This window comes from Gekko japonicus, unplaced genomic scaffold (genome assembly GCF_001447785.1).
Source record: "Gekko japonicus isolate JY-2015 unplaced genomic scaffold, Gekko_japonicus_V1.1 scaffold2125, whole genome shotgun sequence".
Classification (NCBI taxonomy): domain Eukaryota; kingdom Metazoa; phylum Chordata; class Lepidosauria; order Squamata; family Gekkonidae; genus Gekko; species Gekko japonicus.
In genome coordinates this window covers 227,587-255,411 of record NW_015173200.1, presented here as the reverse complement: position 1 = coordinate 255,411, position 27,825 = coordinate 227,587, and the positions used below count along the sequence as shown (strand labels likewise).

General features: G+C 42.7%; 1 protein-coding gene across 1 annotated transcript; it reads left to right on the top strand.

Annotated features, from left to right (window-relative positions):
* Positions 1-3,754: 3,754 nt before the first annotated feature.
* On the top strand, positions 3,755-26,523 carry MINPP1 (multiple inositol-polyphosphate phosphatase 1). Its single transcript, XM_015422657.1, has 5 exons — positions 3,755-4,466; positions 7,324-7,521; positions 12,651-12,748; positions 14,746-14,879; positions 24,809-26,523. Exons 1-5 carry the CDS (start codon positions 3,851-3,853, stop codon positions 25,197-25,199), a joined length of 1,437 nt encoding a protein of 478 aa, XP_015278143.1. The 5' UTR covers positions 3,755-3,850; the 3' UTR covers positions 25,200-26,523.
* Positions 26,524-27,825: the final 1,302 nt, after the last annotated feature.

The window sequence follows — 27,825 nt, the reverse complement described above, 5'->3', positions numbered from 1 at the left end:
CACGTAACAAAAGCCACACAAGTGAGACGGAAAACAGCCGGAGTTTCCGGGCGCGATCTCACCAGCACATCTGGGAAGCGTAGCACTCCCGTGGCTCAACCGAGGCTTCCAGCCGAAACTGCGTGGCAAAAAACTAGTACCTTGGAGGTACTAGTTTCCGGAAACTGCGGGGCAAGGGCGGACGTCTGATCGCGTTTCCGGTGACATCCGGCGCCCGCCCATGTCCCCTTGCAAATAAGGTGTTGGTTTTTTTGTCCAAGTCTCTCTGGATGCGCATGCGCACCCAACGGAGCATGCGCATTTGTCATGTACACAAAAATAAAAAACAGTTTGCCGCGGCGCGCGCTTCTTCATTGCGCACCGGCTTGTCCTGTGATCGGCACCTCTCCCTTGCCATGGAACCTCCACGGTACCTCCACAGGACCTCCACAGGAGGTCTGATCGCGTAACTGTGCAGTAGTTTGCCCCAGGGCAAACAGCCACGCTTCTCCTCTGCGGTTTCCTGCCCGTGTGACCGGGGCCAATGTAAGGCAAAGCTTTACTTTCTGAACTTCTGCCTTGCTTTGCTATAAAAGCAAGGTGCTAACTCAAGAAGCAGCAGAAGTGACTGCAAGACAAACTGTTGCCATTTTAAAGCCTTATTCAATGTTGTCTGGCAGGTCTCCTACAAATGTTATGTCAGGCATTAGTCTAACCGGTGAACCACTGGGAAATCTGTTTTGATTTGGTGTGGTGCACTGGGATGTTCTCTGCTATGTTTTTTTACTCGAAAACTGTAATTTTTAAAGCAGTGTGTGATTTCATGGGTGATTTGTTGTGTTCACTGCTTTGATTATTACTATTTCTGTACATGTAGAAGTAGTATCCAAATTGGACTCTCAAGAGTCTTCTCCAGCACCATAGTTCAAAAGAATCTATTCTTCGGCGCTCGGCCTTCCTTATCGTCCAACTCTCGCAGCCATACATGACTACTGGGAATACCATTGCTTGGACCATGCGTATTTTTGTTGGCAGGGTGATGTCTCTACTTTTTATCATGCTGTTTAGGTTCGCCATCGCTTTCCTCCCAAGGAGCAGGCGTCTTTTAATTTCATGGCTGCAGTCACAGTCTGCGGTGATCTGGGATCCCAGGAACGTGAAGTCTGTCACTACTTCCACGACTTCCCCTTCTATTTGCCAAGGAGTGATGTAGTATCCAAATTTTACAGAGTAAATTTCCATTCCTGCATCAGTGTGTGTGTGTGTGTGTGTGTGTAAATATCCTTTATTCATGGGGTGTTCTGTGCAGGTACTCTCAGGGACCTGTATTAAATTAAACAAAAAGCAGCTACAAAAACATATACACACACAAAGGTATGAATTAGGGTACAATTATCAAATAACACTCAAGTTCTTTATGATTACAGTAGGATCACCAGGTCCTCCCTGGCTACCAGCAGATGGTGAGGGGGTAGGGTTGCCAGGCTAAGAAATTCCTGGAGAATTAGGAATGGAGCCTGGGGAGGACAGTGGCCTCAGTGGTACAATGCCATAGAATCCACCCTCCAAAGCATCCGTTTTCTCCAGGGGAACTGATCTCTGTAGTCTGCAGATGGGCTGTAATTCTGGGTGATCCCCAGGTCCCATCTGGAGGCACATATGCCTAGTTTACAGTCCACAGTCTGTTTTGCTTACTGCTGTAATCCCTTGAATTGAGGCAAAACCTCTACCCTGGAATATTCCACTTTGCATGCCCAATATAACACCCATCACATATGAACAAAGAATACAAGTCCCACAATATGCATTAATAACAATTTTTTTAAAAAAACCACACAACCTTTGCTCCATCCTAGGTTGCCAACCTCCAGGTGGAGCCTGGAGGACCCCCCCCCCATTTACGATTCCAGACTAAAGAAACCGGTTGCCCTATAACAAATAGCAGCTTTGGAGGGTAGACTCTGCACCATTATTCCCCTTGCAAACTGTGCCTTCCCCATGCTCCAACCCCAAATCTCCAGGAATTTCCCAGTCTGGAGCTGGCAACTCCAACTGACCAGTACGGTGCACAGAACATATTTCAAGAATTCTGTCAGATGGAAACTCTGATTCCTGAAGCACGTGCAGCTCCACTCGCCTTCCGCTCTTGAAACCTTAAAAGGGTAAGACACGCTGATAATGCTGATAGCAGCATTAAACAGCTCCTGTTGAATTCTTCTCCCTGTCTTTGAGGGTTTAAAAAATTATTAAGAAGTAAACTGTGATTCATGAAAGCTTCTGCTGGAATTTTGTTAGTCTTTAAATTTTGTTACTTTTTAAGGTGCCAGCGGGGCGGGCTCTTTTATTTAACCTAACGGTGCCAAGTCATCTTAGCCTTAAGAGGGCAAACGCCATCTTGCTTCAGGGCACCTATGACTTGAGTATTGAATATGAAAGGCGGCGGCCATTGTAGATGAGGGCAGGAGAATGTGTGGGCTGGGCGTACAGCGTTTTAAAAACCAGATTCGTCTTACTTGGAGACGTGACTTCCTTGTTATCTTTGACGTCACCCTCCTCCCCGCGCAAGACTGCCACCTAAAGGCGACAGCCACCTGTAAGGAGACGACAGGAAAACCCAGGACCTTAGCTGTGTTTAGACAGCAGGGGGCCTACCACGATAGTTCCAAAGACCGATGCTGTAACTCAGACCTGACTTCGTGTTAATTTTAGTTAAATTATGCTGCCTATACTAAGACAGCCCATAGTAATTCCCCACATTGTGGCAAAGCGAAAGGCTGCGGCTAACAGCTGCCCAGCGTTGTTACTTCCACTTTGCAATCGAGGTGGGTTACAAAACCCCAGCGATCCCAGCGGTATTCTGTATTTTTAGTTTCTCTCCCCTTTCTTTGAACACATCCAGCTTGAGGAAAAATTCGGGAGAGCTCTTTAACTTTTGTACGCTGTTTTGTGTCATTTTATAGCCAGCATGGTGTAGTGAGTGGCTGGAGGGTTGGACTAGGATCTGGGAAACACCGTGCCATGGAAACTCGCTAGGGTTGACTGATCCCCCCTGGCCACCAGCGGGGTGTGTGGGGGTAAGGTTGCCAGATCCAGGTTGGGAAACTCCTGGGGATTGGGGAGGGGGAGGGGGGAGACAGAGGTCTCAGTAGGTACAATACCAATAGAGTCCACCCTCCAAAGCATCTGTTTTCTCCAGGGGCACTGATTTCTGGAGATGCGCTGTAATTCTAGGGGATCCCCAAGTCCCACCTGGAGGCTGGCATCCCTGCCAGGGTTGTTTTGGGGATAAAATGAAGGAGAGCAGAATGATGTTCAACCGCTTTGCGTCCTCCTTGGGGACAAAGGCGGGATACAAATAAATAAAATACAGAAAATATTGTAGTTGGTCTGAAAGACAGCTGGGGTGCCGCCAGGGCTGTTAAACAGCGCTGTAGTGCAAGCCGCGCGCCTTTCTGCCCCAAACCAGGTCCGCCTTGTCTTGGTGCCTGTTTTCTCCGGTGCAATCGAGACTATGTCGGCTGAATCCGCTGCAACCCCCTGCGGTGTTACTCCAGTCCAGTTACCCCCCCCCCCCCGGGCCGTTCAATTATTTGGCTCGCCGCCTCCAATCCAGGCACTCGCCGCACTCCCCCCAAGTCTGTCCTTCGTCCAATGAACACCTCGTGCCTGATCTGGCCCCTCGCTACAAAACGCGCGCGCCGCCTCTGCCGGGGAAAGGGCAGGCGGCCCTTGCGTACGCGGCGCTCCAGCTTCGCTCTCTCGGCCGGGGCGGGTCGCTGGGCGGCCAGGTGGTTCCCTCCTCTCCTAATCAGAGACGCGAGAGGCGTCGCCGTCGCGCTTCTCCCCCAGAGCTTCCCGCGCCGCCAGGAAGATGCTCCCCGGCTCCATGTCGCGCTGCGCGGGATGCTTTCGGTGGCGGCTGCTGTGCCTGGTGGCGCTCCTGGCGGAAGGGGAAGGCCAGGAGTCGGCGGCGGGGCGGCTGAGCCCCTACTTCGGCACCAAATCCCGCTACGAGACCGCCAACCCGCACCTCCTGCGGGAGCCGCTGTCGCTGGGGCCGCCGCAGCCGGGCTTCCCCTTGCCGGCGGCCTCCTGCACGCCGCTGCGGCTCCACGCCGTCATCCGCCACGGCACCCGCTTCCCCACCCGCGGCCAGATCAAGAAGCTGGCGCGGCTGCACAGCCTGGTCGGGCAGAGGAATGGCAGCTGCCCCGCCTCCCTGGCCTTGGACTGGTGGGCCATGTGGTACCGCGAGGAGATGGACGGACTGCTGGCCGAGCGCGGGCGCCACGACATGAGCCTGCTAGCCCGCCGCCTGGCCGCCCGCTTCCCCGGCCTCCTGGCCCCGCAGCGCCGCTTCGTCTTCATCTCCAGCCACAAGTCCCGGTGCGTGAACAGCAGCGAAGCCTTCAGGGACGGCCTGTATCGGGCGCTCCACGGGCAGCAGCAGCAGCAGCAGCAGCAGGCGCCCACGCTGGAAAGCAATCGTGAGTGGCTTCTCTCGCGGCCCTGCGCCCTCCGCCTTGGTTTCTCTTCCGGGAACCTGTGGCTCCTTCCAACCTTGTTTGTGCTGCTCACTCGCTCGTTTTCCGCCCTCAGCCGAGCTAAAATCATGGCTCCGAGCAACTCCTAATACATATTTCACATAAGGCGGCCGGGTTGCTGTGTAGAGGCGAGATAAAACAGAAGTCTAGCGGCACCTTAAATAACTGGAACAGGTTTTTGTTAGTCTTTAAAATGCCACTGTGTTAGAAAGTGTTACATTCCTTATTGAACATCCACCAAAGGCTGCCCCTTGAAAAAAATTCTGCTCTATGTTTACTGGGAAGTACATCCTGTCGAGTAAAGGCTTTGCAATTTTTCTTTTGTAGTGTGCATCTTTTACAGCCTCATTACTGCCGATGCTCTGCCTTGTTTGTGAATCATTTTGTTCCATGGAGAAAAGGGGGCTTTTGTATTTGATGTCAAAGCAGTTGCTTTTTATACTTATCCTAATGGCAGGGGTATAGGATCATTTCTAAAATGAGCAATTACTTTGACTACAACCCCCCCCCAATACTGTAAGTCTTTATCCCCCTCCCATCCAGTGTTCTCTCTAATTTTTTCCCTGTACTACACAGAGCAGTTCATATCCTGAGCAGAATATAACTGTTACAATCTTAAAAAGGGCAATGGGCAGTGCAAGACTATTCAGGTAGGAATATAGCCAGTCATTGCACTGAAACCAGAAGGGAAGGATTACCAGGTAAAGAGACATCAGCTCTGAGAGACTACCAATTATGCCTTTGGCTGTTACTGGACAGCTTCCTAGCACAATTGCATGTTAAATCATTACAAGGGAGGAAAACACTGGGTTGCAGTCACTGTTCCCTCTAAGCTGAGTTAAGGTGAGCTAGCTCAAAGTTTTTTAGCCTCTGGCTCACACATTTTTGTCTTAGCTCAGGAGGGATGGCTCCAGAGCAAACTAGTTTATGCAGTAACCAAATCACTCACTCACAACTTTAATGCCAGTAGCTCATGAAATTGAATTTTTGCTCACAAGACTTCACAGCTTAGAGGGAACATTGGTTGCAGTGAGCTACCCACAACATCTAGATTTTCCATTAAACCTGAGTGAATGACTGATTGGTAATTCCAGATAGTAATGCCATCTCTCTCTTTCAGGGTTTCCCCCTTTCAAATTATCCTTAACCCCATTGCTGTCTTCCTTTAATTAAAAAAAAAGGAATAGATAGAGAAAATGAGACCATGCTGCCTTTACTCTCTGCAGATGCTCAGTTGCTATTTTGGCACAGCAATGATTAACTGTGAATGACTGCTGCAAGTCAGCTTGCAGCAGAGATGAGATTTCTCAGGTATATGGTCCAATTTTTAGAAGTTTTGTTGCAGGCGTAAATATATATACAGGTTCAAAAGCAAAGTGTTTGTGACTAAACATTACCCATCATATCTAAACGTGCAGCTCCTTTATCAAAATAGTTGACTGGATCTTTGCTGACATCCCAACTGTTGACTATTAAAAGAAAAGAGAGAAAAGGGCACTGAGGTCTTATCGATCAAAAAGAGGCAAGCTACACGTGCAGCTCCTTTATCAAAATAGTTGACTGGATCTTTGCTGACATCCCAACTGTTGACTATTAAAAGAAAAGAGAGAAAAGGGCACTGAGGTCTTATTGATCAAAAAGCGGCAAGCTACACGTACATTTTCTTTGAACTGGCATGACAGGATTTTTTCAGTGTCATGTGGGGGAGTGTTAATCATAGGCTGGGGTGGAATGCAAAACCTTACGCCTGTTGAGAATAGGATTGTGAAAGTTTCACCTTTGTGGGGTTATTTTGTTTTTTATCCTGTCTCGAAGGAGCACAGGGTGGCATACTCCCTGATGGTTCAAACTCCCTCACTCTTAGCTTCGCAACAACCTTTCTAGGTGCCAGTTTGGTATAGTAGTTAGGAGTGCAGACTCTAATCTGGGAGAACCGGGTTTGATTCCCCACTCCTCCACATGCAGCTGCTGGTGTGACCTTGGGTCAGTCATGGCTCTCTCAGAGCTGTTCTCTCACGAGCTCCCTCAGCCTCACCTACCTCTCAGGGTATCTGTTGTGGGGAGGGGAAGGGATTGTAAAACGCTCTGAGATTCCTTCAGGTAGTGAAGGGCAGGGTATAAATCCATCCTCCTCCTCCTTCTCATCTTCTTCTTCTTTGAGAGACAATAGTCCAATGCCACCCAGAGAGTTTCATGGCAAGCAGGAATCTGGACCTGTGCTTTCCCCCACATTGGTTCTGCTGACATTACACTACTCCTGATACACTTGGTTTGATTGTTAATTAATCATAACTGGACTCAGTCTCTAGAGATTGTACATGTTCAGAGCATTTCTCAGAGGAGAGAAAGGAGGAAATCTCTTTGGTTTAATGTGAGAGACTCCAGGTCTCTGAAGTGGAGCTTTGATGTCCTGTGCCCATGTAAAATGGTCGTCGCAAAGAAAAAAGTCTCTCTCTCTCTCGGTGTTCATGATAACTCAGTGGAGCCTCAGGGTTAATAGATATCTGTTCATATATATATATCCCCATGTTCAGGATTAATAGATATCCGTATATGTGTGCGCGTGTATATACACACACACCCCAATTCTTGGATACAAAATACTAGAAACAATTTATGATCCAGAGTAGTTAGTATGAAAAAGCTGAAAAACTTTGCTTTAATGTAGTCATGCATGTACTGATTTTGTTTTTTAATGTACTGTGGTAACCGGGCATAAGTTGGACTTTCTGTGCAGTTTAATGATTCTGGAGTTTTACGTGGGAAGAATTAACCAAGCATTTTCTTTTTTCATTTTCAGCGGCTATGCTGGGAGACATTAAAATTAATGACACATTAATGAGATTTTTTGACCTGTGCGAAAAATTTGTAAGAGACGTGGAAAACAATAAGGAAGCTATGCATGAACTGGATGACTTCAAAACAGGTCCTGAGATGAAGGAAGTGATAGAGAGAGTTGCGGATAAATTATGTCTACAAGCGGATCAGTTAAATGCAGGTAATGCTCTCATCGATCTCGCTAAGTTGCCTGTATTCGCCAGCTGAATTCTGCTATCGTGTGAATAAATGTTAACATGTTTCCAAACTTCCAGAGGGTGGCCGTGTTGGTCTGCAGTCGAACAGTCAGGTTTGAGCCCAGGAGCACCTTAGAGTCTGGACGAAGGGAGTTTTGACTCTCAAAAGCTCATTCCCTGAAACTCTTGCTGGTCTCTCAGGTGCTCCTGGACTTGAAATCTAAACATTTTCAAAAGTTCAAGTAGACAGCTGTATATACCTGTACGTGGTACCTTGTTTATTCCTCGCCACTTACGGGTTGATTCATGTGAACCCAAGAAAGACATTCTTTCTTTTAGTAGTGATGTGTATTATGATGCACATGGTGTTTGTGCATGCACACGTGCCACGTTTACCCATTAGCTTTTAGTTTTATCTCTACTTTGTGCTTGGGTAGTAGGCTGGAGAGAGCAGAGAGTTGTATTCTATTGAGCGAACTTATGGCGGCATTTCAGATGGCTGGAAAATAGTGGGATGTAGAAAAGATACAGCCCCTGACCTGGATAGCCCAGGTGAGCTTGATCTCGTCGGATCTCGGAAGCTAAGGAGGGTTGGCCCTGGCTAGTATTTGGGTGGGAGACCTCCAAGAAATACCAGGGTCATGATGTGGAGCCAGGCAATGGCAGGACACCTCTGAATGTCTCTTGCCTTGGAAACTGTACAGGGTTGCTATAAGTCAGCTCTGACTTGACACCACCACCCCCAAAAAGGGGGGGGGGAGAGAAAGGATATGCTATGGGAACCCGTCCATTAATTTTTTGCATAATGTGCACATGAGCATTTTACTGCTGCATTGCTTCTTTACTACAAAATATGCCTTTTACCAACAAATTCAGTAGCTGCTAACGAACATACTTGCTATTGACCATGTTTACTGTTTATTTATTTACAAATATTTATTCACTGATGTTTGTCTACTAATGTGGGGTTCAGGGTGTCCCCTCAAGAGCTCAGGAATTCGCTCATCCCTCACACCTCTTTCTGGCTGCCCAGGGGATTGTGGAGCTTCAGAACTACAGAGGAGAGGCTGTTTGCAACATCCGGTTTCTCCACTGGGCCTCTCCTGTGTGCCTTGGAGAGAGACTCCAGCCACTTACTCACTGGGCTGTTCTTAAGCCCCTTATGGGGTCAGTGCAGCCATCTTGCAAGAGCTCAAGAACAAGCAAAGTAGAACAATATTGACGGGCAAGAATACATGTTAAGACTCCATAAAAAGGAAATCCAGGTAGTAAAATTGAGGAAAATAAAGCCAGAGTTTAGAACTAGCCAGCAATTAATTAATAAAACATTCTGCAGTCAGTTAAATTTTGTAACTGGACAAAGAGTAAATTTAATATAACCTCATTGGCAGTGAGACAGCACATGTGGCTGTTTTAGTCCTTGAAAAGGTGTGGTGGGGGGAAGGGTGTTGTACGGAAGGCTCAATCAGGATTGGGTCCTTGGGGTATTTTTAAATGGTTTCAGAATGGTAGCAGTGTTCTTGTAGCCACCCCCAAAATGACTGCTTTATCTACCAACAATACCTTAGTTCCAGGCTATTTCAGCTTACAGATAATGATTTTGTACACCTTGCTACACTGAAAGCTCAGTTTCTCGCATGGTATCTTTAGCATAATCTAACAAAAAATCCCCACATTATGAAATGGGATATTGTTGCTGTTAAATGTTCTCATTGTCATTTGTCATCTGGCTTTGCTACAGATTGGAATCTCGTGTCCTTTTCATTTGTCCATTGGAACTAGCAACAGGAACAATAAGTTCCCCTTTTAATACAGGATTGGGTCCTTGGGGTATTTTTAAATGGTTTCAGAATGGTAGCAGTGTTCTTGTAGCCACCTCCAAGATGCCATCATGTCTAGTTTGGCTCTCAGCACCCCCCAAAATGACTGCTTTATCTACCAACAATACCTTAGTTCCAGGCTATTTCAGCTTACAGATAATGATTTTGTACACCTTGCTATACTCAAAGCTCAGTTTCTCGCATGGTATCTTTAGCATAATCTAACAAAAAATCCCCACATTATGAAATGGGATATTGTTGCTGTTAAATGTTCTCATTGTCATTTGTCATCTGGCTTTGCTACAGATTGGAATCTCGTGTCCTTTTCCTTTGTCCATTGGAACTAGCAACAGGAACAATAAGTTCCCCTTTTAATACACGCAGTGTATACTCTCAATGTGCCTCCTCAGTGGAGATCTAAAAATCTGCAAGGTGGACAACCGAGAACAGGGGGAATTTTTCTACAGGAGCGGGGGGGGGGGGACTCTTCTCCATAATCTATTTATTGGTTTTTTGACAAACAAACACACCATGGGATATACAAATATTTGTGTACATTGTAAGATTCCAAAAACTGGATTAATAACTCCATTCATTTCCTCTTTATCCTTTCCCTATCCAGTAGCTTAAAACACTATTACAGGATTTTATACATTACTTTAACAACAAAATTTATAGTAGATTTAAATTACAATTCCTTTAGTATCAATAATGTTACTATCAAACCAGCTTTTTTTAAAGCGAATCTAATTGCATAAGTAATTCCTCATTCCCTATTTGTGTTGCGTAGAAGATAAGATTTTATTTTTATTTGTTTACAATCGCTCTATATCTAATGATCCACATATACCATTAACATTTTATAACCACACTCTCCCTCTTATCTTTATTTATTTTCCATTTTACTAATATTTACTAATATTTTGTTAATATGCCTGTTCAAACATTTCCACCTTCTCTTTAGACACCCATATACTTTAGGAAACCATACAATTAATATGATTGACAATTCATTTCTTACTAATACTTCAGATTTATTTTATATTCTAAAAACAAAAAATCTATACTACCTCTTAATCAACCCTCTATACCAACATTTAAATATCGTTTATAATTTTGGTTAATTTATACTTGAAATATTTTATTACTTCCACTACTTATAGAAAAAAAAACCTCCTTCTGGCCCTCTTTTCAAATATTATATTCTCTTCAATCCAGCAATAAAGAGGAAGACAATATTTACCTACATAAAGCAAAACAAAAAACAAACCAAAAACAAACCCCCCACTATTCCTGCTTTACTTAGTTTACTAAGTTCCTTACCCCTGCCCCTCTTCTGTGTTAACACCTGCCCCATACCAAAAATATATTCTAGCCAAAATCCATTTATATACCTAAATCCATCCATACTCATCAAATAACAATAAAGAAAAAAGAAAAACCTTGACTAAATTAGTAGAACATCTATAAATCAGACCATCCAATTACCCATTAGTTGCATTTATACCAATTTCACATTAAGAAGATCCATTTTTTTCCCTTTTAAACCATTTGTATCCCAAACATAAACCCACAATCACAACAACATCCAACATAATTTTTGTCTTTCCCTTTCCCCCCCCCCTCTTTCTAACAATTCTTTTTCCCTCTGAACTTCACTCAGATGTCTTGCAGTTTTATATTCTCCAATCTCCAGTTCAAAGCCACATCTTCCATTTTTCACAGGGTCAGTCCTCGTTCTTTTTTCCACTTTAATTTTCTTAACCGAAGCCTTTCCTTTCACGTTCTTTTTCTCCCTCGCCTTCTTTTTCAGGCATAGTTTTTTTGTTACCTCCTTCCCCAAAATACAGCTTATCTTCCCTTTTATGAAACACCTCTTATGCTTATCTGTCTTTTGGTTCATTTCTTTCATTACAATCACGTTACTATTTTGTAGTTCTTTCACCTTCTCATGATTACCACTTTGTTCTTCTATAAATCCTTGGGCTTGCTGGAGTTGTTTTTCATTTGTATTTTCATCTTGGTCTGAACTTTGGAAGTCTTTCATTAGAGTGTTGCAGGCAATTTTAACAGCTTGTTTTATTTCTCTCCTCAAAAAGTTTGAAAATTGTTCCCAAGTTAAGTCTCCAACTGGTGTATCTGGATCAAATTCCTCCCCCTCTATTTCCTCCTCCATTTTTTTGCTCTCTCTCATCTTTCCAGACTCCCAATTTTCACAAAGCTTTTTAGTTTGTCTTCATAGCAGCACAAACAATGGAAATTTTCTTACCCCCCCTTCTTCTTAAGTGATATCTGCTCCAGTCCAATTCCCGGCCATTTTCTTCATCGTTGGAGCTAGCTGCTTGGGGTAATTAGTCCAATGTCCAAAAGCAAATTTTTTCCAAAAATTTCTCGTGCGCTGATCTTTTCCTTTCTTTTACAATGTACTTTCACTCTATTCCTTTTATAGTCCCAGAAGTTAAAAAAAAACAGCCATGTTCTTTCCCGGCCGTTCGTTCCTGCTTCGGGTCTGTTCTGGTCACCACCACCCCCGCATTGCCAGTTGCGGGAGGGGCCAAAAAAACCCCCCACCCTCTGCTCCAGCCCTCTCTCCGGGAGGGCTGGCCGAGCTCTCCCGACGACCAGGAGGCTCGAAACAAAACAAACATGGTTCGGGCGGCTCGGAGCAAGCCGAGCGTCCGCCCGTCAACGCGCCGTTGACGACTCTCAGATTTTCTGAAAATCTGAATTTTCTGAAAAAAAGGATGAGAATTAAAAAAACCCCAAACTGTTGAACCACTGTCTTCTCTTGCACAGACATGTCAACCTAAAGAGAAAAGGAGATCTTAGCTGCATTTTGGAATTGCATAGTAAATTGAATAACTGTTGCTAGGGCAGGTGAGAAGAAGGTAGAGTAGACAGTGGCTGTGCTGGGGGGGAGTTCGAGGAAAGGAATTCCAGGTTGTGAACAATGGCCCTGGTGAATCCTGGGAGTGCAGCTGTAGTCTGTGTGTCCACAGTTCTACAAGTGCAGCAAGTTGCAAAGATGATAAAAAGTGTAGAATGAGGGAGGAATCCATTTGTTCTTGCATATTGTCTCCCTTGTGACCTTGTTCCCATATTGTCTCTCATTCTGCATTTGCTTAGCTGTCTCACGTATGGTTGAGGTGGTGGTGGTGGTTGCACTTCCATTTCCATATAAGCTTTGCTTTTGGTGACCTGGGGCATCTAACTTGTTTAACAATTAATTGCATAGTTTGCCTTGGCAAAACAGAAGTGATTTTAATGTCAACTGTTGCTTGTCTTTTCTACAGATTTGGTTCAGGTGGCATTTTTCACGTGCTCGTTTGAGCTAGCTATCAAAAACATCAGCAGCCCCTGGTGTTTACTGTTTAGTAGAGAAAATGCCCTGGTAAGTGCTGTGTTCTGCTAATTCAGTGCTCCAACACAGATTTACTGCTTTGTTTCACGAAATTGTGCAATTAGCAATGGATAAATTTCCTTCATCTCAAGTAGTTGCTTCTTTGTTAAGTACATTTGCGAATGCCTGAGAAAGAACTTGTTGTGTACTGACTTCTAGATTGGAGATTAGAAAGAGAGACTGCTGAATTGCAACTGATAATGAAGCTTAAGACAATGCATCCATCTGGAATGAATCAAGACCAAGGTTTCCTGTCTCACTACCAATGCTCATTTCTCTACGCCTACCACCTCTCTGCATATCACATCTTCTATTGCCATTTGCCTGTGAATGTCATTTGGCATCTGAAATCACTCCACTTTCCAATAGATAGGACAGACAGACTCACATTCTAGCTGTATCTGAAGAAGTGAGCAGTGACTCATGAAAGCTCATACCCTACCACAAATGTTGTTAGTCTTTAAGGTGCTACTGGACTCTTACTCTTTTCTGCTTCTTCTAGATTGGCTTACAGGTTTTGTTCATAATGTATTTGGGCATGTATCCTCACATTTTTCCCCATTCAAAACTGATTAAAAAAAAATAATCAGCTGTCAATTCAGTCATGCAAGAAGAAAGGTGGCTAATAAACGCTTTAAATAAATAAATAAATAAATAAGCTGGATCTCCATGATTGTAGTCTAACCACTACATCATACCAGCTGTCCTCATGTATATTTATTTACTGTATTCATATTCCATCTTCCTTACTGAGACTCAGAGCAGCGTACACAGTGTGAGTCAGTAACGTTCCATACAAAGAGGCGTCTAATACGCAAAGTGTTGACTGATACTTTCAGTATGAGGAGACACCTAATGAGCAGTGTACTAGGACTAGGATTACTGTAATCCAAATGAGTACACAGATGTGATACAGAGAGCAGATATAGTGATGGAAATCCATATTGCATCAGTAGAAAACAATGAAGCAAAAACAGGATGATACTTTGCAGCAAACTGATAATATGTCTTATATATGCATTGGCTTCATCTTCTATGTTAGAATTTTTTTTCTTGTAAACCTTACAACAGAAGTTTACAACCTCTCATATTGAATCTAACTATTGTCTTGACAGGCTAGCTTACTATTCGCAGAAGTGTTTGTGTGTGTGCTGACTAGGGAATATGTAAACATGTGAATCCCTACCTCCAACAATACAAGTAGCTCTTCCTCTGGACCCATGGATCACCAGCCTCCATGAACATTTTAGAGTGAAAGAGCCCCCCCAAACCCAAATGCCCTGTTGCATCTGGATGATGCCCAATACTTATATGTGCAAATTTGGCCTTTCACTTTTTTGACATTTTTTATGGTAGTTTAGGGAGCCTTCCTCAGTCAGTCATCTTGAGTATGGATGACAGAAATAATATACATAAATACCTGGCTGTTATCAGTCCACATTTTAAAGATGTGTTTACTGGTTTAAGTGCCTAGTTGGCAACTATGTTAAACAGGGCACACACTTTGAATTCTACACAGTCTGAAAAGTCAGCAACATAGACTACACATCTCATTCTCTTGCACAAGCAACTCCTTTCTCCCCATTATGAATAGCAATAGAGGAGACTTCTGAAAGAGTCTTCCCCTTTAGCTTCACTAACTCCAAAAGACAAGAAAAATGCTTCTATAACTTTCTCCCCCCCCCCCCCCCGATATTATAATAATTAACAAAGGGGTTTTGGTTGTTCATTTGTTGTGCCTGGCTTGTGTTGACACTGAGGAGTAGAAAGTGAGGACTCTACCAAAGTTCTGGTTCCTAAGTGTAGTGGGGCAGCAAGGGGGATTTTAAAAAGGAGGCTGTACCACAGATGGGGATAGGGTTATGCTACAGACAGATCAATTCCTTGGTCCATTCGTTGCCTGTCCTTACACTGTGTATTGAATCAGATGAAAACACAAAAAAACAAATCCCTTTTTATGTGACAAAGCATTTAATGTATGATTTTAGGTACTTGAATATCTGAATGATCTAAAGCAATACTGGAAGAGAGGATACGGATATGAGATAAACAGTCGTGCCAGCTGCATTCTTTTCCAGGATATCATCACAAATTTGGACCAGGCTGTAGCAGAGAGTAAAAAGTAAGGTGTATGTGTGCTATGGGTGCGCTGGGGGAGGGTAGACCCACATGTTCTCGTTCGTGACAGTATTAAATGTGCCCTTGCGTGTTGATTGAATGTGTTGAGCTGTCTGTTGTGTTCAAAGTGACCAAGATCCATAGTGTAGTTCCATCTCTTAGCAGCTGATGGCAGTATAAGCACAAAACATTAAAAGAAAGTTGGTGCAAGCAACTTCATTGCCTTTTCTACTTTCTGTTTGCTTGACCAAAGAGTAAGCACTTCTTTACCCTCAAGAAGTGAGTGTTGGATGATCATAGCATTCCTAAGAGGTTAAGATGATAAGAACAGAGTTGTGAGATCCCGATTAACAGCAGTAGAGTTCATGATTTTAGGCTGTATTTAATTTTCTTCCATGCATAGGAAAACTAAACGAGGGTCCATCTCTAGGTATACATGGATTGTTTTAAGCTCTCTTTTATAAAGCTGATTTGGGCTGCAGTCCTAAGTGTACTTATTTGGAAGCACGTCCTGCCCACTATTACTGAACATGGTTATAGTTGGGTGCAGAGGTCATTTCCTGCTGGAGCGCACAGGAGCAGAGCTCCGGGAGTAAAGAGCCTAGGGGGCGGGCACATGCAACAAGCCCCACCCCCTGCTCTCAGCAGCCCTCAGTCAGAGCAAAAGGCAGCCAGGTAAGTTGCAGAGCTCCCCCCAGCCCCTCAGTGACACTTTTAAGACCAAGTTTTATTCAGGTACAAGCTCTCCCCCCTCCCTCCTCTGCGAAGACAGATCTGTATGTCGTTGTCGTCCCCCCAAATAGCTGGCAATCCAAAAAAGTCCAGTGGAGCCTGAGCGGTGGGTGTTGCCTTCTGACACACTTCCGGTGATGTCAGGGGGTGAGGCATATGCAAATAAGTTATGCTAATGAGTTATGCTAATGAGCTCCTGCACCTCCTTTTCTACGAAATGACCCCTGGTTGGGTGTTAGTAACATTGAGGCCATGGCTATATCTTTTTATCTTTGTACTTCAGTTTGTGAACCTAGTTGTGAATCAAGGTTTGAGATGTTACTGATATAACTTTGCTTACCTTTTGACCTAGATTATCATTGGGCATAGTTAAACCATGTAGTTGCTTCATCAGAGTTACATTTTTCTTACTACTGTAACTATGTAGCTTGTTCTTTCTCTTCAATTTTAATTTCATTTTGCCTCTGTGACATACACATTTTGTAATATTACTGCAGTTAGCCTGTATTTGTCAATTAGGTGCCAGTTTGCAAAGGAGGTTAGGGCTGCTTGGTCTTTATTAGCTATGTAGAAGAAGGAATTTCAACAGGTGCAGATTCGGGGGATGGAGCGACAGCAGAGCCGTGCAGTCACACTAAAGAGGCCAAGTTGGTTACAACGAGGGCCAGGGCCTTCTCTGTGGCGGCCCCTCACTGGTGGAATGAGCTCCCAGAAGACATCAGGGCCCTGTGGGACCTCACAGGGCCTGCAAAACGGAGCTCTTCCGCCAGGCTTTTAAGTAGGGTGCCACCTCAATCGCATGGCCCTGGTCTGATTACCACCTGATTACCAACTGTGTCAACAACTGGCCTTTGCTTGATTACCAAGCTGTGCCAACAACTGTACCATTATTGGCACCGACAGTACCAATGGCGTCACCAACCAAGGCTTTATAGCTGGGCATGAGGCGGTGGACAGTGTTCAATTGACAGCCGATATCAGAAGATTCGCCATCTTTTAATATAAGTTGTATGATTTCATATTGATTGACAGTTTTAATGGAATTTTCATGTATTTTTATATATGTTGTTAGCCGCCCTGAGCCTGCTGAATGGCGAGGAGGGCGGGATATAAATGTAAATAAAAATAAAAAATAAAATAAAAAGCTGCAGGAAACTCAGGAGAAGGCAGAGATAGCAGCTGCTGGTATGCAAAAGAACTCTAAAGAAATAGCTGAATCAAAACCTTTTGAAGGTTGGGTGAAAAGCAAGCTAATGCTGTTAGAAACTAAATCATGGGAAACTAATGTGAAATTCCATCGAATTTCTTTGAACTTTGAATTAAATAAGGACCTTACTGTTGCTTTAAACCAGTGGTTAGAAGGAATTATACAGCTTCCTGGGCCAGTGGTAAACAATGCTGCTGTGTAAACCCTCCCCGAATGGGCTCGTACCTGATATTGTGGCAGATCTTAAAGACACAAAGACTAAGAGTAACCTCTTGGAAATTGCTAGGAAGGTCTAAAGCTTGAGGACACTTTGGTTCAGCTATATCCAGATATCCCATTTGAAATATTAAATGCTAGGAAAAATATGCGCCCAATTGCACAAAAGCTTGCAGAGAAGAACTTCAGGTATCTTTGGCTTCTGCTTGGACATATATCGGTCACGTACCAAGGAAAAAGACTCACAGCTTATGACTTAATATCCAGCGAAGAGCTTCTGAAGGCGTTGGAATTGGACTCAGGCTAGGAGTCTAAGAACTGACAAGCAAAAGAAGATGAACACACCAAAAGACTGTAAAGACATACACTGGAGGAGATTGCAGCTATAGTTATTTTTTTTCTCTTCTCTCTCCCTGTCTCTTTCCCCTTTTTGCCTTATATATTTCCCCCTAAGCAAAGCAACCTGGAACATAAAGTGTAGGGGAGCACGTGGGTAGGGCTATTGGGACAACCCCCCACACCTCCCCAATGGGCAAGACTCCATTGAGAGTCTTCTCCGGAATTGCTCCGGAGTATCAGGTGAGGGAACGCCAATTAGAAGAGCTCCAGTTTGAAGAAGAGGAATAGAATGTAGTAAAGATCTAAGAGAGCAGAGCTAAGAAATGGAGAAATATATTTTCAGTTTGTATTTTTTATTTTACGTTATTGTAACCCATCATTATAATGATTTAGAAATGAAATCTATATAGAGCACATGTTATAAAATAAGGAGATTTAAAGGGAAATTATGGGAGATAGAGTTTACAAGTGTAATTGTACTGGAGCAATTTTGAGAGGCAGGAATATTAACTTAGGCGCGCCAATTCTACTGGATAAAGATTATAATTTATCTATGAAGTAGAAGCATAATAGGATTGGCAATTTGTGGAAAACCACTATCAAAAAATGTTAAATTTACTTTTTGTTGTAGAACAATTTGTAAATAACTTGTAAGAGTTTGAAATTAATAAAAAAAATTAATTGAAGGGGGGGAAAGGTGCAGATTCTTACTCCTGTATGAACCTGCTACAGCTACTGAAATTTTTTCCTTCATACTGTTTAGAGGTACATGAGCCCTTTTTTCACAAGGTATTTGGTCACAAGTTCAAATATTTATTCAACAGCTTGAAGGTATGATTAATGCCTAAACAAGATTTCTCGCCTGAAGTATTTCAGGATGTGCTGCAGGTAAAATTGCTTAAGCAGGCTTCCTTTATCCTACAGTGTCTAATGCAAACCACTGCCAGGAAGCGGTCCTGTTAGCAGGGAAGTGCTGGGTGAGAAGTCACTTAAAGTAATAAAAGTGTAAGAGAGAAACAACATTCTCCTTAAGAACTGGAAGGGAATACCATTTTATTTATCAGACTCCTTACTGTAAGTCAGTACTGTGGAAAGAGAGATATATGTATGTATTAATTTAGGTGTGTTTAGGAGCTGCAGTGGCTCAAGTGGTTAAGATGCTGAACTGCAGGCTGTGATAGATCAGTTCGAGACCCGGGTGCCGCATGACGGAGTGAGCTCCCGTCTCTAGTTCCAACTCCTGCCAACCTAGCAGTTCGAAAGCAAGAAATTGCAAGTAGATAAATAGGTACCACTTTGATGGGAAGGTAACAGCGTTCCGTGCGTCTTGGTGTTTAGTCATGCCGGCCACATGACCACGGAAACGTCTTTGGACAGCGCTGGCTCTTCGGCTTTGAAACGGAGATGAGCACCGCAACCCTAGAGTCAGATTCGACTGGCTTTCGAGAAAGGGAACCTTTACCTTTAGGAATTTAGTATTTTTATTGGGCACTTGGATGGTCACAAATCACTTAGATTACGCCACCTAAAAAACATTCCTAAATTATATCACAGTTTAACCTCTGGGGGAGGAAGTGTTCAGCTACACCCAAATTTGAAACTTCATGCTGAGATTGAAAACAAGTTCTTTTGTTTGTTTGTTGTTTAACTTGGATCCAGCCGGGAGGATTGCTACACTCTGAGTTCCAGAATGTTCAAATATGAACAAGTCATATTTGAACATGCAGACACTGCAGAACAGAATATGCAGAATCATAAAGACACTTCTTACCTATTATATGTATAAAGTACTGAGGCTGATGTGTTGGAGAGTGATTACAGCTCATACTTTATTTAGTTACATTAAGATCTTGAGATGTTTTAACCGGCTCGTGGGCCGGCTTATATTCCCAAATCACACCACACACACACACCCGTGATAGGGTATTTACAGTGCACCCATAGGTCCCTTCTAGGATCCCAGCCTCCTGATAGGTGCGCGCTAGGATCCGTTCTGGCTATTGTCTTTGGAGATGAAGCTCGGGCCCTTCGCCTGACCACGTGTTGACCCGACCACATGCACGGACTTCCCTGGGTATGCAACAATATGTAAGCTGTAAATATACACGAGGTTCAAGAAAAACATCATGCGTAATGATTAGCACCTGTGCTAGAAAACTTGCTGATATCTGAATGGCAAGTAGGATGGTATTGTGTGACATTGTGCAAACATTCACAGAGTATAGGATTTCAACTTTAGTGAAATGGAGATGTGAGAAAGTATTAATAAGCTTACAACAACAACCTATTATGGCAAGCAGAGCTCTTTTTTATTAGAGAGAACCTGGGGCAAAGGTGGCATGGAACAAATACCTCATGTTTATCTACTTCCATCTGATGGTTTAAAAGCCTCCCATCTAGTAGCACTTTCTCCCTATGCTCAGTCCTGAGGATAGTGCCTTCTGCACGCTTGCTAATTATGCATGGAAATTGGTACCAATTAGAGGGCTTATGGGCATCAGAGAAGAAATGCTACTCTAAGGATACGTGTACACCTATTTTTCCTGATAGGAATGTGTCAAGGATTCCCTGAACACTTAGAATAATGCCAGAACATGTCTATGAATTTGTCCCTTTGCGTAATTGCTTGGACGTGGATAGACACTAACATGATTGGAAGCCTGTGTGGCCAAGGAATCCATTCATTCATTCATTCATTTCCATTTTTATCCCATCCCTTCCCTGGCACTTTGGACGGTTAACCAGCATCTTGATGATAAGGGTAATCATTCTCAATACGCTATTATTTTTTAGTAGCATCTAGTCCTTCGCACATGGGTAGTGCACATCTGTGCAGAGGATTTCTCCCCATCCTTAGCACATGGAAATGTATGCAGTCAGTGCACTGAGCCATAACAGGGAATGGGGGGGGGCTCCAATGACCTCCACCAAGTCTTTACTTACTTAAAAGGAAGATGTCCCTGAATGTAAGATGACTCCCTTAAACTACTATAAACTTCCCCCTCCCCCAATTATTACCAGACAGAACTCTGTGCAAACGTAAGCTAACCTCCTCTTTTTTAATGGCTTATCTGGGAAAATAATTAGTCTTTCATTTGAGTAAATACGGTGGAACAATGGCTTCTAATGTTTGTCCAGAACAGGAAGTGCCAGCTAAAGCGTTCCTTTCATTCAGTCCAAAAGAAGAGATGGTAATCACAATAGCTACAATTTACTCTGTTGGTTACTCTTATCAGTGGCTATTAGAAAGTAACAATACTTTGTACCATATGAAAATCAGCAGAAGATTTTGGGGCAGGGATATTTACACTGAATGTTAATAAATACTGGAAGTGGATGAGGTGACAACACATAATGGTCTCTCGAAAGAATTTTCAAGAATTGAAGAAATAGTAGAGTCCTTACTGTTGGAGCTGACCAAATACATTCCTTGATTATGGATATTTGAAGCTGCTTCCTTCTGATTTATTTTATTTTATTTATATCCCACCCTTCCCGCCTAGCAAGCTCAGGGCGGGTTCCATCATACCAAGTCAACAATCACATAAATTTCAGATTGGTCCATCAGTCTAGTCTACTAACTAGTAGCAGCTCTTCAAGATTTAGTAGTAAGGGATAAGATGCAGGATTTCCAAACAATTGGTGAGGTAATCTGTGCACTTGACTGTCCCTGGTATATGCTTCTTAAAAGTAGAAATGAAAAGTTATACTGCTTAAAGCACAGCCATGACTCTGGTATATTTTCGGTAGTTTTTCTTCAGATACTTGTAATTTAATGCTATACTGTGTTGCACAAACCACCCAACTTCAGTAGAGTGTCAGGCATTATTACTGAGTTCATGCTTGTGAGAAACGCCTTCTTGGTAAGCCAGTCATATTCTCCCATCATTTGTGGGTATGACAGTCAGTGGAAGGGATGATTAAACATGACCTTTTGCCTAAATGGAAAGGACAGAGATTTGTTCATACTGATAGTTTTAGGGGAGGGAGGGAGGGAGGGAGAGCAGTTCATGCTTCTAGGCTTGAGACGCTGCCAGATATCTTGCTGGATGAACCTCGGTTCTGATTTCTCACCCTAGGTGCACTACTGTGTTGATCTAGTTTCATTACTGCTTTCTACTCCAGTAAAAGAACCAGAGCTTTTAGCTGTACCTGTGCTGCATAGAATTGTCCAATAGCCTAATTATTCCTAAACAGTGGCTTGTCATGTCATCCTGCAAGGATGCATGTGTGTCAAACGTTGTACCAACATAGCAGAGGTGATTGAGGGCAAAGGCTTTCAGGTAAGCAGGCACAGAGCTAATATATAGATGGTCTGACTAAAGGGGAACTTCAAAGGGTGTTTTTCATTAAACTTGAGAATTCTCCACTTAACTGCCTTCATGTCGTCATGTATGTTTTGTTGCCAGCTCTGGAAGTAGGATATTGGTACAGCTTCACACTGCGCTTCCTTGTGGAAAAGCTTTGGTGAGATAGGACTTACAGTGCCATCCTAAGCACAGTTGCATCTTTCTAAGTCTGTTGAAGTCTAGAAAGGTATAATGTTGCTTAAGGTGGTGTGGTTAGTTGTCAGACCTCAAACTATCCTGTAGGACTCTGCTGTATCCCAGTACAGTGGTTTAAAGTGCTTCTTTAAAATTGCCCTACATGTAGTTTGTTTGCAAATGTTCATGGTTTCTAGCATGAAGTGTATGATAGTAGGCCTGGTAGGGTCCACTGATGCATGTGGCCAGTCTTAAAAGGTCAAATTAGTCTACTTCATGGCATTTTCAGCATTACGGATTAATTGGAAGGGCAAAGAGGCTTCTGCTTATATTTTATTTATTTATTTATTTTATTCAATTTATACCCCGCCCTCCCCGCAGCACGGGCTCAGTGACCCTAGCTTGCTGCTTTACTGTTTTTATGTTTATCAGTACCTACTGGAAGTACTGAGTAACCTTTTTAATTTAACGGTGATAAAGTCCTAAGTTTGTGAATTCCTAAAGTTATTTGTATTTATTTACTTCATTCTCACAACAACCCTGTGAGGTATGTTAGGCTGACAGCGTGTCACTGGCCCAAGGTCACCCAGCAAACTTCCATGGCAAAGTGTGGATACTCTAATCACTATGCCACACTGGTTAGTTCAGCTGTGTGTTAAGCTTTTCTTAATGTGAATTCCACCCAAATTGCAGCTCAGGTATATTGTATACTGTGTCATTCATTCCAAAGTCTTATCATGCCTGTCTGTTAACTGGTGAATTCTACTGCAACCTATAGTAGAAAAAAAAGTGGTAAAAGCTTATTCAGCAACTGTTACCAGTTTTCTAACTATTGGTAGAAATCTGCTTTAAAGGCTGAGTGTCTTAGGAGCAGCTTCTGAAAAGTCCAAGTGAAAAAGGCCAGTATCTGGAAAACTTATACTTAAAAGCAATAGTTAGTTAAAGAATATTATTTAAGTATACAGTCTGAAAATGCTTCAGAGAGAAGCAGATTACAACAGTCTCAGTGGTGAGTTATAAAATGGGGCGGTGTTTTTATAACAGTATCTGAATGTGCCTTGAATTGGTCATCTTGTTTGCTATACCATCGGCACCAGTCATGAGATCCCAGGTCCTTGGAAATCTTATGTCAGTCCATTAAGGAAGGGCGTGGCCACCACTTGTTTGCTATACCATCGGCACCAGTCATGAGATCCCAGGTCCTTGGATATCTTGTGTCAGTGCATTATGGAAAGACGTGGCCACCATCTGTCAAGGTGAAGCAGCCAGACAAGTACTTCAGTGTAAATTCAGCAAACACAGGAATGGTTTGTAACTGAACAGAACAGTAGTTTGAATTGGTCTTTCAGTATAGGTGATAAGTTGAATAAATATTTTATGAAGTCCAGAATGTTCCCCATATGCAAATGTCTGCCTTCGGTACTGCCTTCTGTAGTCATCAGGTGGAAAAGGGGCAGGAGTTCCTTGGTCCCTAGCCCGGTAAGGAGTCGGATCGCGCATGCGCTTGCCCCTTGTTCTCTGAACCTGTTTCTGTTTTCCCTCTATTCTCAATAAACTACATGGCCTAGTTTCTCTTGTTGTCTGTAAATGCAAGATATCTCATAACAAGACCACAGTGTTTACGTGAACCAAAAACATCTGAGCAGGCATGGCAACGGTACAGATTACATGCCCAGAAGTTGGGGCTATCACAGTCTATTGCATTTGCTGTGGGGAAGAGAGCTGTCATCTGCAGAGCTTCTGTGGTGAACTGGACTCTGGACCATTCTGTTAGATCATTGTTTTTGAAAAATTAGCATAATTCTCTTGGTGGTGAAAGTGCCATCAAGTTGTGGCCAGCTTAAGGTGACTCTGTAGGGTTTTCAAGGCAGGAGGTGATTTGCCATTGCTTGTATCTATGTAGCAACCTCAGACTTCCTTTTGAGTTTTTTAAATTGTTCATATGTATATGTGTGTGCTTGTGCATGTGAGTGTGTGTGTACCTGGAAGTCATGGCGACCTCTGGTGACTGACTGTGTGTACCTGGAAATCATGGTGACCTCTGGTGACTGACTGTGTGCACCTGGAAGTCATGGCGACCTCTGGTAACCAATGCTCCCTCTAAGCTGTGGAGTCTTGTGAACAAAAATTCTACTTTATGAGCTACTGGCATTAAATTTGTGAGCGAGCAATTTGGCTACTCCAGAGTTCCCTCTAAGCTAAGTTAGTGTGAGTTAGCTCACAGTTTTTTAGCCCCCAGCTCACACATTTTTGTCTTAGCTCAGGAAGGATGGCCCCAGAGCAAACTAACTTATGCAGTAGCCAAATTGCTCGCTCACAACTTTAATGCCAGTAGCTCACAAAGTAGAATTTTTGCTCACAAGACTTCACAGCTTAGAGGGAGCATTGGGCCTACTGCATAAATTATTTTGCTCTGGAGCCCTCCTTCCTGAGTTAAGACAAAAATGTGTGAGCTGGAGGCTAAAAAACTGAGCTAGCTCACACTAACTCTGCTTAGAGGGAACACTACTGGTGACTGACCCCTACTGGGGGCCTGGAGGATATTCCAAGAGGTGGCTGAATAAAGCCTGCCCCTGCCTCCTGACTGCTGGTATTTCAAGGAGGTCTCCCATCCAAGTACTTGCCAGAGTTGACCCTGCTTAGCTTCTGAGATCTGACAAGATTGGACTCGCCTGGGCTATCCAGGGCAGGGCAACCTCAGACTTCCTTGATGGTCTCCAATCCAAGCACTAACCAGTACTGGCTCCAAAACAAAGCTTGGCATAGTTGACCATTGTTTGAGAATATTTTGCCAATATTTCACAGGTCAGTTGGCTAAACTTTTGTCAACTGCTAATCTTTGTTTTTCAGCTCTCTGAACATGAAGCAAATGTTTTACAATAGTGTACTTGACTATATTCTAGTTTGCTGATAACCTGGATTAATTTGATTAATTCTTTTGTTTTGGCTTTCTAGTTCAAAGCCTATTTCTTCACCTGCAATCCTCCAGTTTGGTCATGCAGAGACCCTTCAACCACTCCTTGCTCTCATGGGTTACTTCAAGGACAACGAGCCTCTTAAAGCAAATAACTACCATAAGCATATGAATCGGAAATTTCGTAGTGGCCGAATCGTCCCTTATGCTGCAAACCTGGTTTTCGTGCTTTACCATTGTGATCAAGTCCAGTCTCCCAAGGAAGAGTACAAAGTACAGATCCTGCTCAATGAGAAACTGCTGGAATTTCCTTGGTCAAAGAAGACGGTCATTTCATTTGCCAACCTGAAAAACCGCTATAAAGATGTCCTTCAGAAATGCCACTTCACAGACGTGTGTGACTTGCCGCAGAACAGTACTGCTTGTGCTTGAAGTGGGGGGAAAGTGCAGTACAGAACATATCCTGGATGTTGAGTCAAACATACTTTTTTCTTGGGGTGGGCATGCTCTTGATTGGGGAGGCATACTGTTGCACTGCTCTGCTTTCAAACCGCTTCTTAGACTTCTTGTAATTTAAAACTCCAGCAAAAGCAAGCATTTATTCAATAGCATTCAGAATACCTCAGGCATTTCTGTAATAGCTCTGTCCCTGAAAAAGTACTGCTGTTGCTGGAATCAAGATAATCAGGAGTAAGAATATTCTATTTAGCACACAAGTTAATTTCACATCAGTCCCATTTTATCTGATATAAATATTCTGGACACTGTGAATAAAAAAACAAACCCTGCTTCACTGGAATAATCATTTGCAAAAACAGCCAAATATTATGTATCAATATAGATTGAATGTCAGGTGGCTTTAAAAACTAAAACACTTGGGTACAGTTGTAATCCTACAATTTATTACTGAAATCATTCCTTTCCAAATGGAACATATTTAGGATCTAGAAAAAACTGCCCAATGACAGATGTGTGGGTTGTCAACTTGTTCAGACCTGAAATATTTTTCCCCAGTTTATTTAGTTTTGGCTGGTGATAGTGTGATTATAATACAATTCTGTGGCTGCAGAAGGAGAGTAATGTCCAGTTTTGCTATCTGAGGAGAAACCAGTCCAAATGGTTGTCATTGTCTTCTTTCGTGACAGTGAAGATGAAGAGCCACTGGTTAGAGCACGACAGAGTGAAGAATTACCGGGCTTGGTGGAGTAATATAAACGGAACATTATAAAGAGGGGGTCTAGTGCTTTCACAAATGTAACATCTATAGCAAGTTGTGTAGGGCTTTTCTTATGTCGAAAGATTTCTATGGCCTCTCCCTGTTCTGCACTATTTTTGTCCCTTGGGTCGAATCTTAACTAAATGGGCAACTTTCACTGAGTCTCCCTTCCTACTGCAAACTCCCCATCACATCATTCCTTAGGGTCCCCGTATTCCCCAGGGTTCATGGAGATCAATGGACTGCAGTGGAAAGGTGAAGGCAGGAAAGTTCCTTTCTGTCATTGGTAAATTTTGTCTGGGCCCATCCCATTGTGTTTGAAATCCTTTGCATTCCTATGGGGAGGCTGGAGATATATTTTGGTAGGAGAAGTACTTGTTTTTTGCCAGTGGAAGGTCACTTTCACCAACTGGTTAACAGTTTTCAGTATCTACTGAGCCCTGGGGGCAGCATTTCAAAGAATGTGGTGCGCTGCAGCAGGAGCAGAGACGTATCTGCCAGTGAGTCTCCTTCCACAACCAGCACACCACTCAAGGTTCACTGGACACAACCAAGTCTCATACATTTACCAGTAATTTGATCTTAACATCAATCATCATTTTAATCAGTCTTGTATAGTTGTTCATTTCTGTTGTGTATAAGTTTCTTTTCCCTTCAAACTGTTCCTTGAAACTGGATGGCTTTTAATTAATGAGCTGTCTTGGATAATAGTGTTCAGTATTTTTGAACAAATCTCATTTTAAGAATAAAAAGTAAGCATTGCATCTTCAAAAAAACATTCCTTTAAAGCAAATAATTGAACATATAATACCCTGAATATGAAAAAGATGCAATCATGATTGCAAATTATGCAGATGACAGAAAATATTTAAGAAACTGGAGTTAAAGGTTAAAATTTATCATTTAGTGCTTACAGAACATTTTGAGTTAAATTAGACTATAGTGTGCCTTACAACAGTGTTATAAATATTTCTAAAGGGAAGATCTGCAGGCCAGTTTGGGATTTGCTTACTGAAAGATATAAAGTCAATAAACCCCTTAGAATGTTTAATTTGCAGGGCTTTGCATTCTACGGAAGTCCAGTGCTTGTATCACTTTTAGAGCTGTCCCACAGGAGAAATAAAGGACATTGGCATTTACCATAACAATTAAGTCAAACAACCAAAATCAAATGATTCTTACAGCTATTACCATATTAAACTGTCTTATCTCTATTGTGAAATATGTATCATGGATAAGCTCGTCTTAGACTAGATAAAGGTGAATTATGTATTTGTGGGCTGCGTGGTTAGTTTGTTTACAGTGTGAGTGTGTTTTGTAGTTGGCTTGCAAACTCAATCTAATGATATAGTTTTAGTAACACACATAGTATTATGGTCTTTGATTCTGCATAACAAAATAGGAGAGATAAACTAAGAACAAGCTAATCTGCTTAATATTTCATCTGTTCTCTCTTTCTCATGCAGGCATAGAATGTTCTACGTTTGTGAAGTTAGTGGGAAGCACTTCATTATTTCGAAAGACAATGTTGCTTTATTTCTGCTTTGTAAATACAACTGAACTCTAAGGAAGTGGGGAGGGAATAAAAACTGAAGTATTTATAACATCACCTTTAAACAGTATTAGATTGGCATTAAATTTGGAGTGTTACTGTGGTGCAAACCGCACCACCATCCTAAGTTTCCAATATAATGGCTTGTTAAAATTTTGGTTTAAATGGCTATTAGGGATGTGCATTCAGATATATCTGGTCCAAATATATATCTGAAAAATACCTTTACTGGTGTTTTCCAGAAATATTCAAGTCTCTGGATGGTATATGGGATTTTCCAGGATACTAGA